At 35.0% G+C, this 19,995-nt stretch overlaps 2 protein-coding genes across 2 annotated transcripts in view; both read left to right on the top strand.

Moving 5' to 3' along the window:
• Nucleotides 1–1,249: 1,249 nt before the first annotated feature.
• Nucleotides 1,250–2,774, top strand: LOC124354423 (ATP-dependent DNA helicase pif1-like). Its single transcript, XM_046804868.1, has one exon. It carries the CDS (start codon nucleotides 1,268–1,270, stop codon nucleotides 2,723–2,725), a length of 1,458 nt encoding a protein of 485 aa, XP_046660824.1. The 5' UTR covers nucleotides 1,250–1,267; the 3' UTR covers nucleotides 2,726–2,774.
• A 2,045-nt stretch (nucleotides 2,775–4,819) lies between these two features.
• Nucleotides 4,820–19,995, top strand: part of LOC124354422 (probable chitinase 10) — a 109,228-nt gene continuing 94,052 nt past the window's right edge. The window contains exon 1 of the mRNA XM_046804867.1: nucleotides 4,820–4,925. The gene's annotated coding sequence lies outside the window, so the exon portion shown is untranslated. The remainder of the gene's footprint in view (nucleotides 4,926–19,995) is intronic.

Here is a 19,995-nt window from a genome sequence, read left to right as displayed (position 1 = left end):
GTTGATGCAGTGATATCAGCTGAAATCCCTAATGTACAAGTAGATCCTGGATTGCATGAGGTAGTTATCAAAAACATGATACATGGTCCCTGTGGAACTCTTAATCAAAATTCACCGTGTATGATGGATGGTAAATGTTCAAAACGATATCCACGGACATTAATATCGGAAACAATTACTGGTAATGACGGTTATCCATTGTATCGTCGCAGATCGACAGCAGACAATGGAAAATCAACCAATTGTCAAATTAAATCAACAAGATATTGAAATAGATAATCGTTGGATTGTTCCATATTCACCCATTTTATCAAAGACATTCAAAGCACACATCAACGTTGAATCTTGCCATTCAGTGAAATCTATTAAATACATTTGCAAATATGTAACCAAAGGGAGTGATATGGCTGTGATTGGAATTGGTGCAGAGAATTCCAATGATGAAGTTACCCAATACCAAATGGGCCGCTATGTCAGTAGTAATGAAGCAGTTTGGCGAATATTTTCTTTTCCTATTCATGAGAGACACCCTTCTGTTGTTCACTTAGCTGTGCATTTAGAAAATGGACAAAGAGTGTATTTTACAGCACAGAACGCAGTACAAAGAGCTGCTCAGCCACCATCTACTACATTAACCAGTTTTTTTGAGACATGCCAAAACGATGATTTCGCACAAACATTGCTATATTCTGAAATGCCAAAATATTATACCTGGAATCAATCCTCAAGGAGATTTATACGACGGAAACAAGGAACACCAGTTCCAGGATATACAGATGTATATTCCACCGATGCGATTGGCCGGATTTATTCAGTACATCCAAGCAATGATGAATGTTTTTATTTACGACTGCTATTAGTCAATGTACGTGGCCCAACATCATTCCAACAGTTACGAACTGTTGATGGTGAATTGTGTGGATCCTACAGAGAAGCCTGTCAACGTTCGCAATCGCTTGAAAATGACGCTCATTGGGATCAAACTCTCAATGATGCTGTAATATCATCACACGCTCATCAAATACGAACATTGTTTTCTATAATCATATCTACATGCTTCCCATCAAACCCAATTGATTTTTGGATCAAGTACAAAGATTATATGTGTGATGATATTTTGTATCAAATACGGAATAGAATGGGAAATCCAAATATACAAATCAGTGAAGAAATTTACAATGAAGCATTGATTTCAATTGAGGACATGTGCTTGATAATGTCAAACAAACTATTAAATCAATTAGGCCTGACCGCGCCCAATCGTCCAATGCATGACGCTTTTAACCAAGAGTTGCATCGAGAAAAACTGTATGATTTCAACGCTTTGAAAGAATTAATTCAAACAAATCTTCCACTGTTAAATGAACAACAGAAGTATGTATTTGAAACTCTTATGAAAGTAACAAATGATGAAACTGGAGGGATTTACTTCTTAGATGCACCTGGTGGTACAGGAAAAACTTTTTTGATTTCATTAATATTAGCAACAATTCGCTCACAAAATAAAATTGCACTTGCACTCGCTTCGTCGGGAATCGCAGCAACTTTGCTTGAAGGTGGTCGAACAGCCCATTCAGCACTAAAATTGCCATTAAATATGCAAAGCAATGAAACTCCAACCTGCAACGTTTCGAAGAACTCTGCAATGGCAAAGGTTTTGCAGCAATGTAAATTGATTGTTTGGGATGAATGCACGATGGCACATAAAAAATCTTTGGAGGCTTTAGACAGAACCTTAAAAGATCTACGGAGCAATAATAACCGATTTGGTGGTGCAATGATTTTATTAGCAGGAGATTTTCGTCAAACATTGCCAGTGATTCCACGATCAACGCCAGCTGATGAACTCAATGCATGTCTAAAGTCCTCCAATTTGTGGAAACATGTCAAAGTACTTCATTTAAGCAAGAATATGCGTGTCGAGTTGCAAAATGACCAATCTGGAAACATATTCTCTAAACAACTCATTGACATTGGTAATGGCAAATTTCCTATAGACATGTTGACTGGCTGCATTAACTTTCCTCAAAGTTTTTGTCAGTTAACTCGATCAAAAGATGAACTTATTCAGAAGGTGTTTCCAGATGTTTCTCAAAATTACAGAAACCATGATTGGTTGAGCGAACGAGCTATACTGGCTGCAAAAAACATAGATGTAAATGAATTAAATTTCAAAATTCAAGAACAAATTACAGGCGAATTGAGGATATATAAATCAGTTGATTCGGCTACTAATCAAGATGACGTAGTCAACTATCCACCGGAATTTTTAAACTCGCTGGATTTGCCAGGATTGCCACCTCACAATCTTCAATTAAAGGTTGGATCGGTGGTTATAATGTTGCGAAATATCAACCAACCGCGTCTTTGCAACGGTACACGGTTAGCGATAAAAAATTTACTAAACAATGTGATAGAAGCAACTATACTCAAAGGAAAGTATAAAGGAGAGGATGTTCTCATACCGCGCATCCCAATGATTCCGACTGATGTGCCATTTGAGTTTAAACGACTACAGTTTCCAGTGCGGCTTGCTTTTGCTATGACTATAAACAAGTCCCAGGGGCAATCATTAAGTGTTTGTGGTATTTATCTAGAAAACCCATGTTTCTCACATGGTCAATTGTATGTTGCCTGTTCCCGTGTTGGAAAACCATCAGATTTGTTTATCTATGCGCCAGGTAATCAAACAAAAAACATCGTATACCACAAAGCACTACAATGATAATAATAATAATTATGATTCACATGATTAACAATAAAGCGATTACTTACTTTTAAATCCTTATATATGTTTTATTTAATTATTTTTTATTCACAACGCCCTATCACCAGGGTGACGGTTCTGTTCAGGAGAATTTTTTTAAATACGTAGGCAAAAAAACTGCCACATTACAAATCTTTTTGACAGGACGAAGTCCGTCGGGTCAGCTAGTAGTATTATAAATGCGAAAGTGTCTTTGCTTGTTTGTTTTGCTTTCATCCGTAAACTATTTAACCGATCGTATTGAAATTTTACACATTTTTAGGGTCCTGGTCTGAATATAGGCCTATTGTTATTTAGAAAATCCTTCCGGGCTAAGCCCGACTAGTCTTGAAACTAGCAAAAAATCCCATCTTGGTCTATAAAGTTGCGAAATATTAATTGAAAGAGCCTGTGTAATGTAATCTGTGTAAACATTGTTTAGTGACAGCACAACCACATTGATTAATTAATTAATTAATTAATTTTTTCAATTTGTTTACATGTATAGTGTGTGAATTCTCTTACGAGTAACTATTGGTTTTCACGCCGTTTTTAGATTTCAGCGATTAGGTAAGTACTCATCTACCTTGGAAAATGTCCTAAAATATAAGAAGTCTTTTAATCAGTCGGGAAGAACTATGCTAAATGAAAGTTTGCTGGGCTATTCTTTTGAACTAATGTGCCACTCTAAATTTTCTAAAATATTAAACATATTTTTCAGTTTATAAAGAAACAAACGCGTTAATATCGTCATTGTTAATCTACTTTCAACTGTACATTTTTAGCCTTATTTTAGTCTTATATGTCTTATATTTAAAAGACAAAGTTACTATTTAATTTTTAACATTTAAAAGTTATTATAAAACTCATCTTAATTGTCTTTTGACAGAAGTAGGCTTCTTCGATATATATTTTCTTTATCGGAAAAACAAGGTAAAATAAACTATGGAACAAAAAATGCCAAGACCGGAGTACATTACAATGGCTATAAACGGCAATATACGCCTTTTAACATATTTTCTTGATCGTAGCAACAAGGCAAACAACATTGGCGTCATAAATATAATTCACTCAAACCAGTAGTGCTCATTTACGTACAAAGCCATGAAACTGTGTGGGAAGCCACGAATAACTGCTAGTTTTCTATAATCTCTATAATTAATGTGGAAGTTTGGGAATATGACTATACACAGCCGTTGTTCAGCTATGTAAAGAGTTGGACTGGGAAGGCAAGCTCAGCATGATTAAAAAAATCTTAGATGAACAACTCCATTTTGTAGTCCTTCTTACAAAACGGAGGATGAACACCGTCATCAGATTCTGCATAGCCCGAGAAGATATCAGAACTAAGAGTGACATGAAGTGTCTTAGTGTCAAACTTGACATAAGTTCCCGCCCTATAGTAGATTTCTGGCGTGAAAAATTTCAGCGAAGGAATTCGCTACTTCTGTGACTTTATGGTGGAAAAAGTTATTGATAGACATGTGAACATTGAATAACATGCTGAAGTTGCTCATCAGTTTCTTCGCATTAGAGAAAAAAGAGAGGAAGAGAGATATGAGAACTTTCCTTCCAGCACAAGCTAACGATATGAGAAAAATGCAAATAAATTTGCTTATAAATCATTTTGGACTTTCACATGGCATTAAAACAGGGATGATAAAGATCTTAGTTGGCATTCATTCTATGTTTTAAAAGTTAAATACTCGTATATACTGAGAACCAAACTACTGCAACCGATGAGCTGGATATAAGTATAATGTCCTATTTCAGCATTTCTCACGTCACTTCGCTTACAGTCGAACATGAGAAGTATCATATACGGCAATACAGCATTCACTTGTTTTAGAATGGATCTGGATTATTCCTTCGTATTGTTAAGAAGTAAAAGAATAAAAAATGACGAGTATGAGGAATTTTTTTGTACTAAAATTAACGGTTTTCTGTCTTGTCAAAACTAGCGAAAAAATAACAGCGTGTAGGATAACAGTGGTAGGACTGGAAGGAGTTGTCCAGTGGCCATGGCTGGAGACTCCAGCGGTCCACCCCTCCCTCCAGAAGTGTCCGTCTGTCTGTCTGTCCGCCGTCAGTTCCAGTTTCACTGCAGACACTGTTCAGTTTCTACCGCGCCGCGCAGTCGCTACTGCCTCACACCAGTGATAGGATAACCTATTACAAGGTCAGTAAGTCTTCTACACTATAGATAATTATATCTTAAATTATTATTGTGTTTTTGAATATTTATCAAATTAGTAAAACGTTCTGTCTTGCAGAATTTTTAAAATATGAAGTAATAGAAAGTGAATGTGCCTGCTGTCTAAGAAAAATAATTAAAGTCCAAAGTTTTTCATCAAACCAAAAATAGAAAATAATATTTTGTACACGATTTTCAACTTAATACACAATAAGTCATTGAATATATTGTAAGATTAATTATTACGGGAGATCTTACCCAAAAGGTGTCATTGGATATAGTTTTATAAGAGAAGATCAATTGACGAAACAAACAATTGTGCAGTTCTTAGATTGGATATTTTAATAAACATTCCGACATTGATTTATTCCACATCAATGATTTTATTATTTATAAGTCTTTGATTTGCGTTTAAAATATCAAGCAAATTACACAGGTGTTGTTGGACTTACAACTACATCGCATAGGCTACTTAGCTTCAGTGTCCAAAGTAATGGGTTACATATAATTTGAAAAATGTTAATAATTCCATAAAAAGTGCACTTTTAAAACTTAAAGAAATGAACAACGAATTTGTGAATAAATAAATAATTGAAGTTTAAATAAACAAGTAAGATAATCATAAAAATTTGAATGACGAATTAAAATTTCTTCAGGTGAAATTTTAAACTCCTCAGCGTTAAAATTATCTCATTAGTGATATTTTAATAAAAACATATACATACTACACATTATAATATTACTGCAAATGATGAGTTTAGCTCCAGTTCAACTTCCTCTTACGTGCAGCATTTGACATCTGATGCTGCCACATACTTGACTTCTAATATCTGGAGTTTTTTTCGTCTGAAGTAATCCAGAGATAGTCCAAAAATAACAATATTTTATACAAATAAAAATAAAAATTCATAACGCTTTTTGTGATTAGCTCACAAGTTATGTAATATTATATACAAGCTACAGAAACAAATGTTTCTACTATTCTCGCATCTATTTTCTCTTTACTCATAGATCTTATCGTAATACAAACTCCTGACGAGTTCTGAACAACAATACCGAATCTGTAACGAAAGAATTATTGTTCGCTGTATGAGAAATCCGATCATAGAAATTACTCCATAACTGTACGATTAAATCTATCCGCACAGATCATTGAATTTTGAAACGCATGTGTAATATAACACTAAAGTACAAATATCTTAAAATTAAAAAATGCGAATGCTTAAAAATCATTCTTTAAGTTCATTTAATAAATAAATTAAATGATAATCTTTTTTCCAAAAATATTCTTAAAAACAAAGTTGTAAATGAGGTAAACATACAAAGAACTTTTTGCTGCAACAGTTTAAGAAGAGGTAGTCTAAATAACCGGTTCCCCCTCTCAGTATCACATCGAATATTTGGTTTTGAGATCCGATCAATTAACACGCAAAATAACACTTTGTTCTAAAACTGTAAGGGAGGGAAAGGGGCTTATGGTTTCTTCTAAATACATCAACTCCCGATAAAAAGCTAAGAAATAGCAATATAAATTATAGTTGGACATTTTAAGAGACTTCAGAGCAGAAGGTACCTAATGGAAACTATCCTTGCACCAGCCTATATGTGGTGATGACAGTAGGGCTGGAAATCTATCCACTTCATCTGGTCTTGAGCCTGAAGGAATATTTGTGTGTTTTAAGCTTTGAAAAATAAGATAACAAGCGGTAATTCAATAAGTTAAACCTTGAGTAGTTTGGAGATTGTTAATTAACTATTCTGAGGATCTCTCGCCAAAGATAGAACTCAGGAACTTCCAACTCCTAAGGGCACAGAACTGATTGCTGACGTGTGTGCCGAGTAAGAGTAGCTCAGTGCTTCAATAGCAAAAATAGCAGGTGTTGAACGTTCATTACGGATTCGTCATCATTTTCTACGAGGTTATAGGAGTACATGATGGCATGGTCATTGCTGTGTTCCCGTGTTATCTAAGCACCGAACCTCGTATTCCAGAATGTTTGTGAAATATAAAAGATAAACAACATTCTTAGGGCATCAAATGCGTTATTCCCCATTATGTTTATAAATTAGATAATTGTAATTAGATCCATTTAGGTACACTGGCCTCAGAAAAATACGTGTTTGGCCTCAACTTGGCAGATTAATATTTGAATATCCCTATATTGTATATATATAGTACTGATATTTACACGTACATTGAGATTTAATAACAATTCAAATTGTAATTTAATACAACATTCCGATTTTTTGCTTTTGCGATAAAGCAGAAATCCACATTTATAGAGATGTAAGGGTTTTCAACAACAATGTATTTTCAGTTTCTATTGCACGTAGCGTACTGGAACAACCATAACCGTTTTAAAATCATCCTTTGAATAATCTCTAAATATCAGGTTTTTAGTTGGGTAGTATAAAGTCAAGGAGGTACTACCAATTTGTAAATGTGTCGTAGATAACATCTTTGGTTAATATATTTAATACAAGTAAGTCAAAACGTATTTTTTGAGTACTGATTCCTATTATGTTTGCCCAAAAGTGCCTACAGTTTCAAGTTTTTAGCTTCTTGTGATTATGATTAATGGTAATTGAGGCATCGGTTAGTCAGTTGTCTCTAATTTACAAACTATGATGACTAAATCAAGAGGTAGACTGCTTAAAGCATGAAATAGCCTTTTATTATAATATCCGCGTACTCTTGATGAAGGCCAAATCCTCTGTTCTCCTTTTTTGTGGATTGGTACCTTCAGCATTACTGCGAAGGTTGCATTTGATTCATTCAAGGCAGTTTGTCCATATGATTGTTAATAAAAATATTTATAAAAAGTGACTAAAAAACTTTGTTTGGTATAACTGAATTCTTCACGTCTTCTTCCAAAATGTTCATCAGCAATTTCAAGCAAGCTGGTTCAGTGGTTAGCGTGCAGTATTGATAACGGGGGAATCAAATAGTTTGGGCAAACTCCATGTCCTTTTAATAACCTAGCAGGTTCTTCACTAGGATATCAGTTTAAAGGGAGGCGAAAACAAAAATAATCCTCAGGGAAACATATTGCCTAGAGTATTCCTTTTTAAAAGAGTTTCCACATGTATTTTTATATAACCTTATACTGTGAAAAAATGCCAATTTAATAAAGAAGTTAAAACGGTTTCTTTAAAGCTTAATGGTTTCGTAATAGCTTGAAATGTTTTAATAAGTCTAGTATATATGGCAGTACTATCTTTTAATTATGCATGACTATTTCAAATGCAAAATTTCCAAATGATGATCTGACCGTTGCTCTCATGAATGGTCATGTTCCACGAGCTAGAGATCATCGGCAAGGACTGCTAGCTTTGCCGTGTCGTGTAATACAGCTACTTGAACGTCGAAACTTCAGAATATAAAGACTATAGAGACTATAAAGACTTTAGTAAGATCTATAGGAATCGGTCATCCTGACGCTCGCATTAACCTCTTGAATGAAATACTCACCAAGGAGTTCAAGTCACCTTTGGCTTATGAAAGGATAGAACTATGCCGAAGTAACACAGATTTCAGCACCCTACCAATAGAGTCAAAACCGAAAGCTCCGTGTTACTGACTCTACTTAAAACTATACATTCATTTACTTTATATTTGTTAAAGAGCATTAATTAATGATATTTGGGAAGGTACCTAACTGGTATCTCATTTTCTTGGGTGCATCATAGACAAACGAAGCTCTCCTAAATAATATAGCCATTAGGGAGACTAAAATCGTATGATTGGAAGAGCCGGCTGCCTCACGATGTATGACGTTGAGATTGGTTCATATCTTGTCTGTGGTCACTTACTGATTCGTACTCTACCGATTCTCCCCTTTGGCAGTTTGATAATATCCTCGCTTGTACTAGAGGTCCCGCGGGAACGTCAAAAATAAGGTATAAAGAGCACTTCTTCCAAATTAAGTTTTAAGGTCCGCGTTACTGAAATATATAACCAATAGAGGTGATGGTTATTTTATTGCCATATAAAGTAGGATTGCTTAGCTCATCGATAAGCGAATATTCGATTACAATATCCTATTTTATACATGTTTGCATGGTTTCGTCTTTGCTAAGTCAAAAATTGGAATAGTTTCTCAAATTAACAGATTGTTGGTTGGATAAAGGGTCTATGTTCCTGAATATCACAAGTTCGCCGCTGGCCATTTCCCGGTAAGTGGCAGTTAAAACTAAACGTCACAGGCAGAGTATTTTTATCGTTAAACAATAAAGCTGTGAGTAGTTGCATGTATAATATAATACCTAGTATAAACCACAAGGCGTTCACAACCTTGATACTTTCACTACTGCAGAGCTACTCTGAGACTAGCGGTCTCTATCGGGATTACTTGAAACTAAGCTCCAGCCTGTAGTAGCAGACTGTTCTGCTGAGATAGTACCGTCTATGGATTTAATGTACAATAATGCAATCACGCATACATTTTTTACCTAGAAGAATTTGTTAACACTTTAAACTTAAAACTGCAATTCTGACACAAACAAACATTTATCGAAAAATGAATACAATAGAAACCACAGTATTACCTTTGCCACGATTGAATTACATATTTTGTCTGGTAAAATGCCACGTTATCAGTCCCCTAACCATGTACGCAGTATCGCAATCAAGTTACACTCAATAACCAAGAGGTAAAAGGGAAATGTTCAATTTCTTTAGAGATCTACTGGTTTGGTGTCTTTTTTATCAGATTTCATGTTACTAATACTATAGTGAATATGCCATCTTCTGAAATAAAAAGAAATAATGAATTAATTCCTTTCTGTGCAATACATTATCGTTTTCACTACCGCTTCCACTACGCGGTGAAAACCTCAGACAGAGTGAAAGGTCAGGGTTGACGTTTACCCAAGGACGCTTACAGTATTTGTTGCAGGGCCGGGAGAGAGATCAGTCGGATAGACGGGTAGTTCTATTCTAATCTGTTTTCTACGGTCAGCGGTTTTATTGTCCCTGCCAACTCAACAGAACTAAAATACCTGAAAGTCGCTAGCGGCAGTGGAAAATACCGTCGTCGCAATGAATTATCCTGACATTGAAGTGCCGCTGTGTCGAGAGACGTGGATTAAAAAACTGGGAGATGGAACTAGGATGGTGATCAATGTTAAGTAGTGTAGCACATTAATGCTTCTTCTGAAGTAAGAATGTCAAGGAATTACTGCTAGGGATCTACGTTTTATTTGGAACTTATATATGTAAGGAAGATACTCTGTATATCGAGACAAATATTCGAAACCCCAGAGAAATGATTGTTCATTTATAAAATAAGAAAAGTTAGATAGCACAGTGTTAAAAGTAGAATAAAAGATACAGAGAGGCATTTTTCCAGTTCAAACTGATATGGAAAACATGCAATTGATGCTATAAAATGCTGGGGCAATTAGTAGTATAGCACATCTACTTGACTCTAAAACCAGAAAAATCGCAGCAATGATAATAACACATCAGTTACTGCTCTATAAGTACACTACAGATTATTGTTTATGTATAAGAACATCTTCAGAGGAATGTTTAGAAGAATGTAAGTTGCACCCCTGTTGAAAAAAACGCAGTAAGAAGACTTAAAACACATTCTAATAAAACACAGGTTATTTATAGACAGGAAAATATCATTATGGGCTAGAAGAGCTGGTAGTCTATAAAACACTGGAAAAATGACTAATAATAAGGAGTCATATATATATATATATATATATATATATATATATATATATATAATATATATATATATGGGAAATCTTCAGAAGATGTGACTTTCATAAAGAAAAAGACATTCAAATGGAGAGAGTTTATGCTCACCGTGTACATAAAGTGGGACAGAATTGATTTTGCTTACCTTATTTACATTGTCAAACCCTGATTAGGATCCTCCGATGTAGTTACATTAACTTTATTACACGTATTCACTATGCCTGAAAGTGTTGTGTATGGTTAGATACCAAGTGTAAAGAATGGGAAACTATCAGAGTTAAATTAATTAGGAATAGCAAACCCAAAGCTCTCCATTCCACTAATTTCCACCCATCTTACTTTCTTCCATCTCATGGAGTTGCTATATATTTGTATTCAATTCACCGATATTCATATATCTCCCATATACAAATTAATACTGAAGCATATATATATATATATCGATTTGACGAATTCTTTATTCTTTGTACCGTGGAAGCGGGAAGAAACATTGCCCACCAATCGTGAGTAATCCTGAAAGTATCGCAGCGTGGACGGGAAGTGGTTTGATTCCCACGGCGGTAAAGATCGTCTAGTAACGGACTCAACAGAGTGGTCAGGTGTAACTTTCTCCCGTCAGTGGTCCCAGAACGGACAACGCGGAACATATGTCCGGACTGGACTGGTGAAAGTGGGACCATCGACCACAGGTGCTCGGGAACTGGGTCAGACAGCCAGACTGGATGGAGTCGTTCATCTGGAGGACCGTTCACATGGAGAGTCGAACCGGGAGTAAGAGTACAATTCTTAAAGAGTTGTTCTTATTAATGGTTCAAATATTTCGTGTGGTTCTGAAAGCCATGAAGAGAATTACAAAGACTAAGTTCCTGTTCATTTGGCAATGCTGGCTAGAGTTCTTGTAACCTGCAACAGTAAATTACATCGGATGAACAAATTAAATTCTGTTCATTTTGATAGTCTATTTTAATTATTTTATACACTTATAAAATACAAGCATACAATTATTATTTACTGCCATTACAGAACAATTTAAACATAATAATAATAATTTATTTATTTATTTTGGATGATGAAGAATGATAGTAATTATTAAGAATTGCTACTACATGAATATAGTTATTATAATAAATAGTAGACAATGTGAAAAAAGATATGTTCAGATTTACTCTTAAATTATTTGTGTTTTGAAGTTTATTATGGGTACTTGATTGGCTTTGTTATGCATTATATTCATTATGGCCTTTAGAGTACGTGTGGCTTTACAATTGTTTTAGAATTAATCGTATATAAAATATTTGGACTAGTTATTTCAGCTAAAACTTGATGGTGCAACTGATGTTGTTAAAATTAATAGAATTAGTAAACGTTGACTTGTGATACATCAGATTTGTAAATAATGAGAATGTTGTTTATTTTTAATATTTTAGGCTACGGTACTGAGTGTGAGTGTAAGATTCTACTTCGTAAGTTCGAAAAATAAGGAAAGAAATAACACCTTTCTCCTTAAACTCAAATAAGAGATGTTTACAGATGGGCTAAAACTAGTTTATTTTTAATACAAGACGAATAATATATAGCGTAACATAAATCACAGATTCAACTGTAAACGCTTATCGAAACGTAATTCCGGACGACCGATCACGCCTCGAACTCATGGAGAGCGCATTCACATTTAGCCGGTCGAGCGACGCAACAGAAGGCGTTCCGCATCAATCCCGCCACCAGTTCTGATTGACCTTTGGGAAGTTGAGCAATAGATTCAGACCAGTAAACTGTATACGCATGTTCATATGTATTGCGTCTATTCCAGACTGCAACAGCTTAGCTCAGTTCCTTGCGGCAGCGGCACTTCGGTGATTTGAGGCTAACCGTGGTCGCATTGTGCAACTTCGAGCTGAAAGAAATTGAAAGGTTTCAACACATTATTCGCTTCTGAACGCTGTAGGACTTCCGCGAGGAAAGCCAAAGTGTGCGGTTACTGAATTCACCGAGAGGGCAAGACGTTAAAGTAATGGGAAAATGTAGCGAATATCGAAATGGTGAAAGGATAATTAAACATATTAGATTTTCTCAAGTTTTTTTTAGGTATACGTATATGAAAATTTTCTTCCAAAATACAATTGTTGCTCCTAGTCCTCCAAATGATTTAGCGTAACGGGTAATAAGCAACAAGGTTTAGTTAAACCGCTTAGACAAGTATTGTGCGATAAATTTTAGAGTATTTTATTGAAATACTGAATTATAACTCAAGCTCAAGATAAATGTTAAAAATTTACATCTGCTCGAGCTTTCGAGCTTTCTTGAGGTATTCTTTTAGTGTAGGAATTGAGAATCGATTAGGTTACTATTACTTGATGAAAATATTTAGAAGTAAAACATTACTGAATATACCAATCAGGATTTGATATATTTGTTTTATAACATCATTTGATGGTATTAATACACCTCTCCACAAAAGTGATGTCTGTTGTATATTATTCTGTACCTTGAGTCTAAACCCGAACCAAGCCACAGTAGGTTGTTAGTCGATTACTCCATACACATTCCATTGAATGCTACATAAATAGTGAGATACAAGGTAAGATAGTTGAAACAACCTTCTGGCAATGTAGGCGCGTTCAAGGCATCGCATTGGAGGCAGTGGAGAGCGAACAGTCGCGCTCAGTCAGTCAGCAAACTGCCGGGGAAAGTCGGCCGACTGCGCTTGTAAAGTCGCGAGTCACTGGCAACATTTGTAGGTTAGGTTAGGCTCAATGTATAGTAGTACACCTGCTGGGCTGGATGCACATGAGCGTCTGAATGCCAGAGAATATTGTTCGGACCATTGCAACTTTCACTTTGACTTTGAAAAATGATCTTGCAGGTTTTAGGATAATTGTGGAGATGAGTTGTGAATTTCATTTTGCCTTGCCGTACTTTTGTTGATCGTTATCGTCTTGCGCGTAATTTGGCAAGCTGCGTTTCTAAGCGGTAATTTTAAGAGCCCTTCAGATGTCTGTGCTTTTAGATTGGCCGAATTGAATCTTAAGAATACTGGAGAAGTGAGAAAGGATATGCTATTGAAGTGAATGGGTGGGTCACAAATATTTTCTCGAGGCATATTTTAAAGTTATCTTTTTTCATGACTTTCACTTTCTATTCCTACTTCATTTTAATTTATTTTCCAGTCCTATCATACTATTTATACTCGAAGAAAATATAATATTGCATCCATAACTATTTACGTCGTTGGTTTTCTTCATTCTTTTCTTTCTATACCTAAATATAATCTAACAATGGCTTAATGTACAGAAAATGTAGATCTCCCACACTGTTAGACGTGTACGATATTCATCTTTGTACATGTTCTCTCAATTCTCAATTCACATTTACGTATCCTTCGCCTCATCTTATGGCTCTCAATCATCTTTGATAAGGTCAGATTCCAACCTTTGCCGTCATCTATAGAACAGCAGTCACAATCTGCAGTTGAGAAATCAAGCAAATCACTTTCATTGTGTTCTGCAACAAATCGTTTCCTTTGAATACCTCTTGAAGGTACATCTTATTGGCATCGCATAAGCCAACAGTCATCGTTGCAGCTACAGTGTGGATGTTGTGAGGCAATACTCTTCAGTCGTGACTCCTAGACGTAACCGACTCACGGCGTCGGCGACAACCAGAAGTCTGTAGTGTAGATGACGAACCACACTTCCACTTAGCAATTGGTCGCGGTATGGCGGGAAAGCGTCTGATTGGATTGAGGTTAGGGTCATTGTTGCCCCTGCTTGTGGCGGTTTCTCTCGTATTGTTGTCCGTTGTCGCAGCTGTCTAAATCATCACGATCTCATCTCCCACGGCTTCCGCCACCTTGTGGTAGTGTTGCACTTTCACTGGATAGGGCTGGTTAAGAAATTCCTTAGTGGAATTTTGGTATGATCATGTATATTAGTGTTAAAGTTATATCAGAGCAGTTGATAGAGGCTTGAGTGAAATGCTTTAACTGAGGATTTGAAGTGGAAAAGATCGATAAATTTTAATTCTTGTTAAGAAGCAGTTTACAAAACTAGCATATACTCCTAAATCGTAACTAAGAAAATCTAAGATTTTATACCGAATTCGAACTTGAGGATCCACACTCCCACCACTGAAAATAGATGAGTCGTTTAGGTTCCAGGTCTTAGACCATGGATTTCAAGAATTAATGGATTCAAACTCAGACATATTTATTTACATTGTATAGATTTTCTCCTTGTTCTAACTAATAATCGCATACTTGATAACAATAATGACGTATTTATTATCGAATGCTTTGTAGTTTACAATGATGTACAAAAGTACTCTAAGTTTTAGATTATGGTCAATAGTGATAGGTATAAAAAAAGAAGTTTAAACTTTAATCAAATCATTCACATTGAATGCTTTGTAGTTTACAATGATGTACAAAAGTACTCTAAGTTTTAGATTATGGTCAATAGTGATAGGTAGAAAAAAAGAAGTTTAAACTTTAATCAAATCATTCACATTTGGAAATACAAGAGAATCTATAGTTTTATGAGATAATCCTTGACACTTTTACTGACTGCATATACGATATTGATAAGTGTGGACCCTCATGTCACTGCAATATTTGTCCCCAAGCAGAACAAAAGGCATTTTGTAACAAGAACGTGAAGAACGTAAGATCAAATTAAAACAAAGCAGAGGAAAAGGCTTCGCTTATAGAAGTCGTCGTGAGGGATGATTCACTAACTCAAGGACATTCGACGGGAATAATATAGGTTCACTACTGAACATGATTAATTGAGCAGAATTTCATTCGTGTGGCTAAAATGCAACTCGTGACTCAACTAGAATGACGTCATCATCACTCGGTTTCCCAGGACCTGAAGCAGATGAAGATCACAATTGACATTATTTGGCACTTAACAGCCTTGGTTCCTCTGGTTCCCACGAGAGTGCGCATCGAGAGGTCTTGGTGACTCAATGTTCATGACTCGAACTCGAGGTCTGATCCACGGCAATGCTAAACGACATGCAGTCGTGTCGTAATGTTCTGCATTTCCTCTGTCAGATGGTATCAGGTTAAGTTGCTCAAGCTATGTTTAGCAAGGATGCCGAAGAGACTGAATAATGCCGTCATACTTTCACTTACCAGACAATACGTATTTTTTGGCATACTTCAATGAAGTTTTCGAAATATTATGTGTGGGCATAACCAAAATGGGATTAAAATAACATATATTTAAAACCCAAAATTCTGGTTAAATGCATACTGTATCCGAATTCAAATCCAAAGAATTCAGTCTAAATTTGATTCATATTTAATAGTATAATAAACCAAATTTAACGCCTTTATTTTTATAACTACAATGCTCATTTTTCACACGTCGAATAACAAATTTATCCAGAGTTTGGTTAAGTACATTCTTAGAGCTTCTTTGCCATTTTAAGAATGCCTCAAGGCTCCAATTTGTAGCTTCTATACTTCTTCTTTTGATAATTACATAAAATGTTTGCCGAACTATTACTTCCAGATAAATATTCATAATATTAAGATTATCTCTTCAAATTAATGGATTAGCAGACTTTCTGATTCTGAAATTGTTTTTGTCAACTTTAGATCGTTTCATTTTGTTAAACTCTTTTTTTCAATTTATATGTTTAGTTATATTTGTATACGTTATATTTATTGATTATTTGTTAATCTCTAAAGATCGTTAGCTTTCATCATTAACCTTTCATTATTTTTATCGTTATTATTATTACATATGTATTATTGTTTTTGTTTAATATAGTGATGTTTGTTATGCCATATATCAAGTTACTGTTCAAAATTTGATTAGTCAAAATTCAACATTGGATTAGTCATTATAGTTATAAATAGCTAAAATTAATTATTATAGTAACTCGTTTGTGTACAAATGTGGTTTAACGTTGGAATAATACATAACAAAGTAAAACGATCAGGTATCAATTGTGTTATATGATGGAAAAAATTTACTACATATCTCTAGGCGTCTGCAAAAATGTAGTAGTAAATTTACTCATAAACTAATCTTTTGTTTTATTATGGGGTTGGTGGTGACGGTATTATCAAGAAAAAGTAGGGTAAACTGTGCAGAATCTTCGTCATGGATTCAAAATTGACCTCCCTTGAACACTTAGATGTCGTTTCGAAAATATAAGTAAATCAGGTATTTTTTATTTCCATCTAAATTCTTTGAATTTTCTGATAAATTTATGGTTCTAAGCGATTTTAAATATTGCCTACCATCATTGTCACAAAAGGGGACTCAGATGTTAATTCGTAGACGGTCTAGAGATTTACTGAGCTGATTGGACTACTTCGTATCTTTTATCTTCGAGTCGCACCTTTTACTATTTCAGTCCATCGTACTCTAGTAGAATTGTTTTTGCCAACACATGGCAAAAGATAAGTTGAGTGCTTTGGAGTATACATTCAGATCAAGAAATGCATTGATCTGCCCTTATTTTTTGACCCCTTAATATAATGTTATTATATGTACTGCCAGTGCAAACACATTTAAAAATTAGGACTGTGTTAATGGGAAGTGGGACGTTTTAACAGAACGTTAATATAATACGAGTCATGACTTCGTGACTTAAAATCATACTTATTTTAAGGCTTTATAATTTGTAATCTTTGCATGTTGGGCCTTGTTTTGGACCCTCTTGAGAGTTTACCCGTGGTATGTTATTGACCAGATGTAGGAGTGATGAGGTGCGTGAGAACCTCACAAACAGACATAAACGAAAAATTTCGGAATGGGGTTGATGGCAAAATCTTCCATTGTTAAAAAGAAAAAGATTAATTATTGAACAAATTCAGGTCAGACGTCACGTCCTGCTCCACTGATTGGTGACAACTCGCTATTGCTTTGGGGGAATTCTAACATAAGTGGAAATTGGCTACGTGTGATTGAAAAAGAATACACTAAAATCCTTTACCACTAAAATTATTTTAAATAATAACTGTAATGGTCAAATTACTCATTACATTGTTTTTAATGTATATGAGTTATGGCACAAGCATTCACTAACAAAAATCCTTCTCAACGACTAAGATGTCTTTTTTAGGATAGAGATATTACACATGGCATAGATAAAAAGCTTGTGAAATGTTAGTGATTGAAATCGAGAAAATCTTCCTCATGCGTCAACCACGAAGATGTGCTACAGTAGTGGCCTCGTATCACGTGACTAATGATATGGTTTGGCGAATGTCCCTTGAGATGATCACTATGGTGACGATGCTCCTGATCACCGATACACGATCTCCAGTTCGTGATCACCGTTCGTGAAGGAATTGTGGAGCGTGCGTCAGCAATCGCTGGATCAGACCAAGAGACGAGGTCGGCAATTTGGATGGATGATGTATACTTGGTTTGGAATCGTGGCAAAATCAATGTCAGTTGCAGTGCTAGATAAATATTATTGCCTAGAACTGGTACCTTGATAAGAATAATTTCACATTGATCATGATATGGAGGTTTTGAGCATCTATCGTGAACACGATCTCAATTTCATACATTTTGTTATCGTGTTTAAGTCCCAAACTTGTTAATAAATGTAATATACATATTTAAGGCAAAAGTATTAAATACTACAATGTCTAACACCTAATTAAATGTGTTTAAATTTTTTACAACCGTGAGCCAGTTATGGTTTCCTTTTCTCTTGTGTGTAAATATTGAGAGGTGAATAAATATTAAAATAGATTATGTTATTTTCTCTATGTTTGGTGTATATCCTCACAGGGCAATTAAGTATTAGACAGGGCAAATAAGTAATAAAGTATATTCAGTAATGTTTAAAATAGCCTGAATAATCATTAATTACTGAATAATTTGTAGACATTTGAATTGCCATCCCACGATTTATGGGAGACGTTTTGTAAAAAATAAGATGTTTTAAAAACTTATGAACAGTGAATCGCAACTTGTTTTTACAGTTGATAAAGATGCTACAGGAAAATACACCATTAAATCCTAGACGTAACTCTAACTAAGAACTTTCAAGCCGCAGCTGTCCTTGGAGGAAGACCTTGCTCTGATATTACACCAATTATTTGAGACCTTGGCAACCCAACCTTTGCTCCTTCTGTGGGTGGAACTGTACTCTTGATACAGGAATGTAATGTGGGGTTTGATTACACACTTGATTCAGTTCATCAGTGGAGAGAGACAAGATACATTAATACTGAAGTGGAAAATACACAACAAATTAGACACTTTTTAAGATAAAAAATAAAATAAGACTGAAATAAGGACTCATTTGATCCAATTGTCAAAAGTGCTTCTGAATAAGACTTTTAAACACGAAATAAAGAAATTAAATATTACGTTTTTGTTCTGAAGCTTTACAAACACTTTACTAACAGAGTGGTTCTATCATCTCTACAATAAGTAAAACAATGTATATGTATGTGGGTGTGCGTTCTATTGTTAAACTTGCACTATCTGATGTGTTGATAACCGATCATTAGAAATGGTTGTCAATGAACTGTGTAGTCATTAGGGATTTAATAAAGTACAATAAACAATTATGCTATTTATATTGGTTATTACTAAGTTAAAAATTCAATAGAACCCGAATTGGCGGATAATTTCATAATCAACGTAAGCATAAAATACGAGATTTACGTAATAATACTAACATGGTGTATTTACTTCCCTTTAAAGCAATAATAAAATAAATCACGAGGAAGATCATATTTGATTGGTTTATAAAGGTTGAATGAGGCTTGTAAAAATCAGATAAAGTTTCAATTTATGTATGTGTTTAATGATATTGAAGTACAATAATTTTTCAAAACGCAGCGATTCAGCGCCTTCAATAAACCGGGTGGGAAAGTTGGAGTAATTTTATTTGTAGAACTCTAGTATTAAAATCTCGAAAAAAAACTTATTAGACCGATTTTAGAATAACTAAAATTGAAATAAGTTTATAGACTAATATAATACTGAATAATATTTGAACTCTTTCAAAAAATTGTAGATAAAATACTTAGTTAAAACGCTTGGGGGACCAAAATGGTTTAAATGTGCGTGTGTTTCTTATAAACTATTCTCTTCAGGTGAATTCATCTCCATTGTGGGAAGTAACTTTAAAATATACGCTTTAAAAGAACTTCATCCTGTGTACTGCAGTAGTCCGCTCAGCCTAGTCTGGTCGCCGACTGCCGAGCGGCGAAAGGCCAGTTGATACGTTGCGCAACTCAAAGCGCGGTTTACATTCTGCTAACTGCCGGTTTACAAACAGTCCCCACCCTTCTGTCTCAGTCTAACTCCGCTTGTCCGTCCAAGGACACTCCGGCTTTTAGTAGCGGTACATTTATGC

This window comes from Homalodisca vitripennis, chromosome 2 (genome assembly GCF_021130785.1).
Source record: "Homalodisca vitripennis isolate AUS2020 chromosome 2, UT_GWSS_2.1, whole genome shotgun sequence".
In the NCBI taxonomy this organism is placed as follows: Eukaryota; Metazoa; Arthropoda; class Insecta; order Hemiptera; family Cicadellidae; genus Homalodisca; species Homalodisca vitripennis.
Note: the sequence above shows the minus strand (reverse complement) of the source record. Positions and strands in the feature narration are given on the sequence as shown.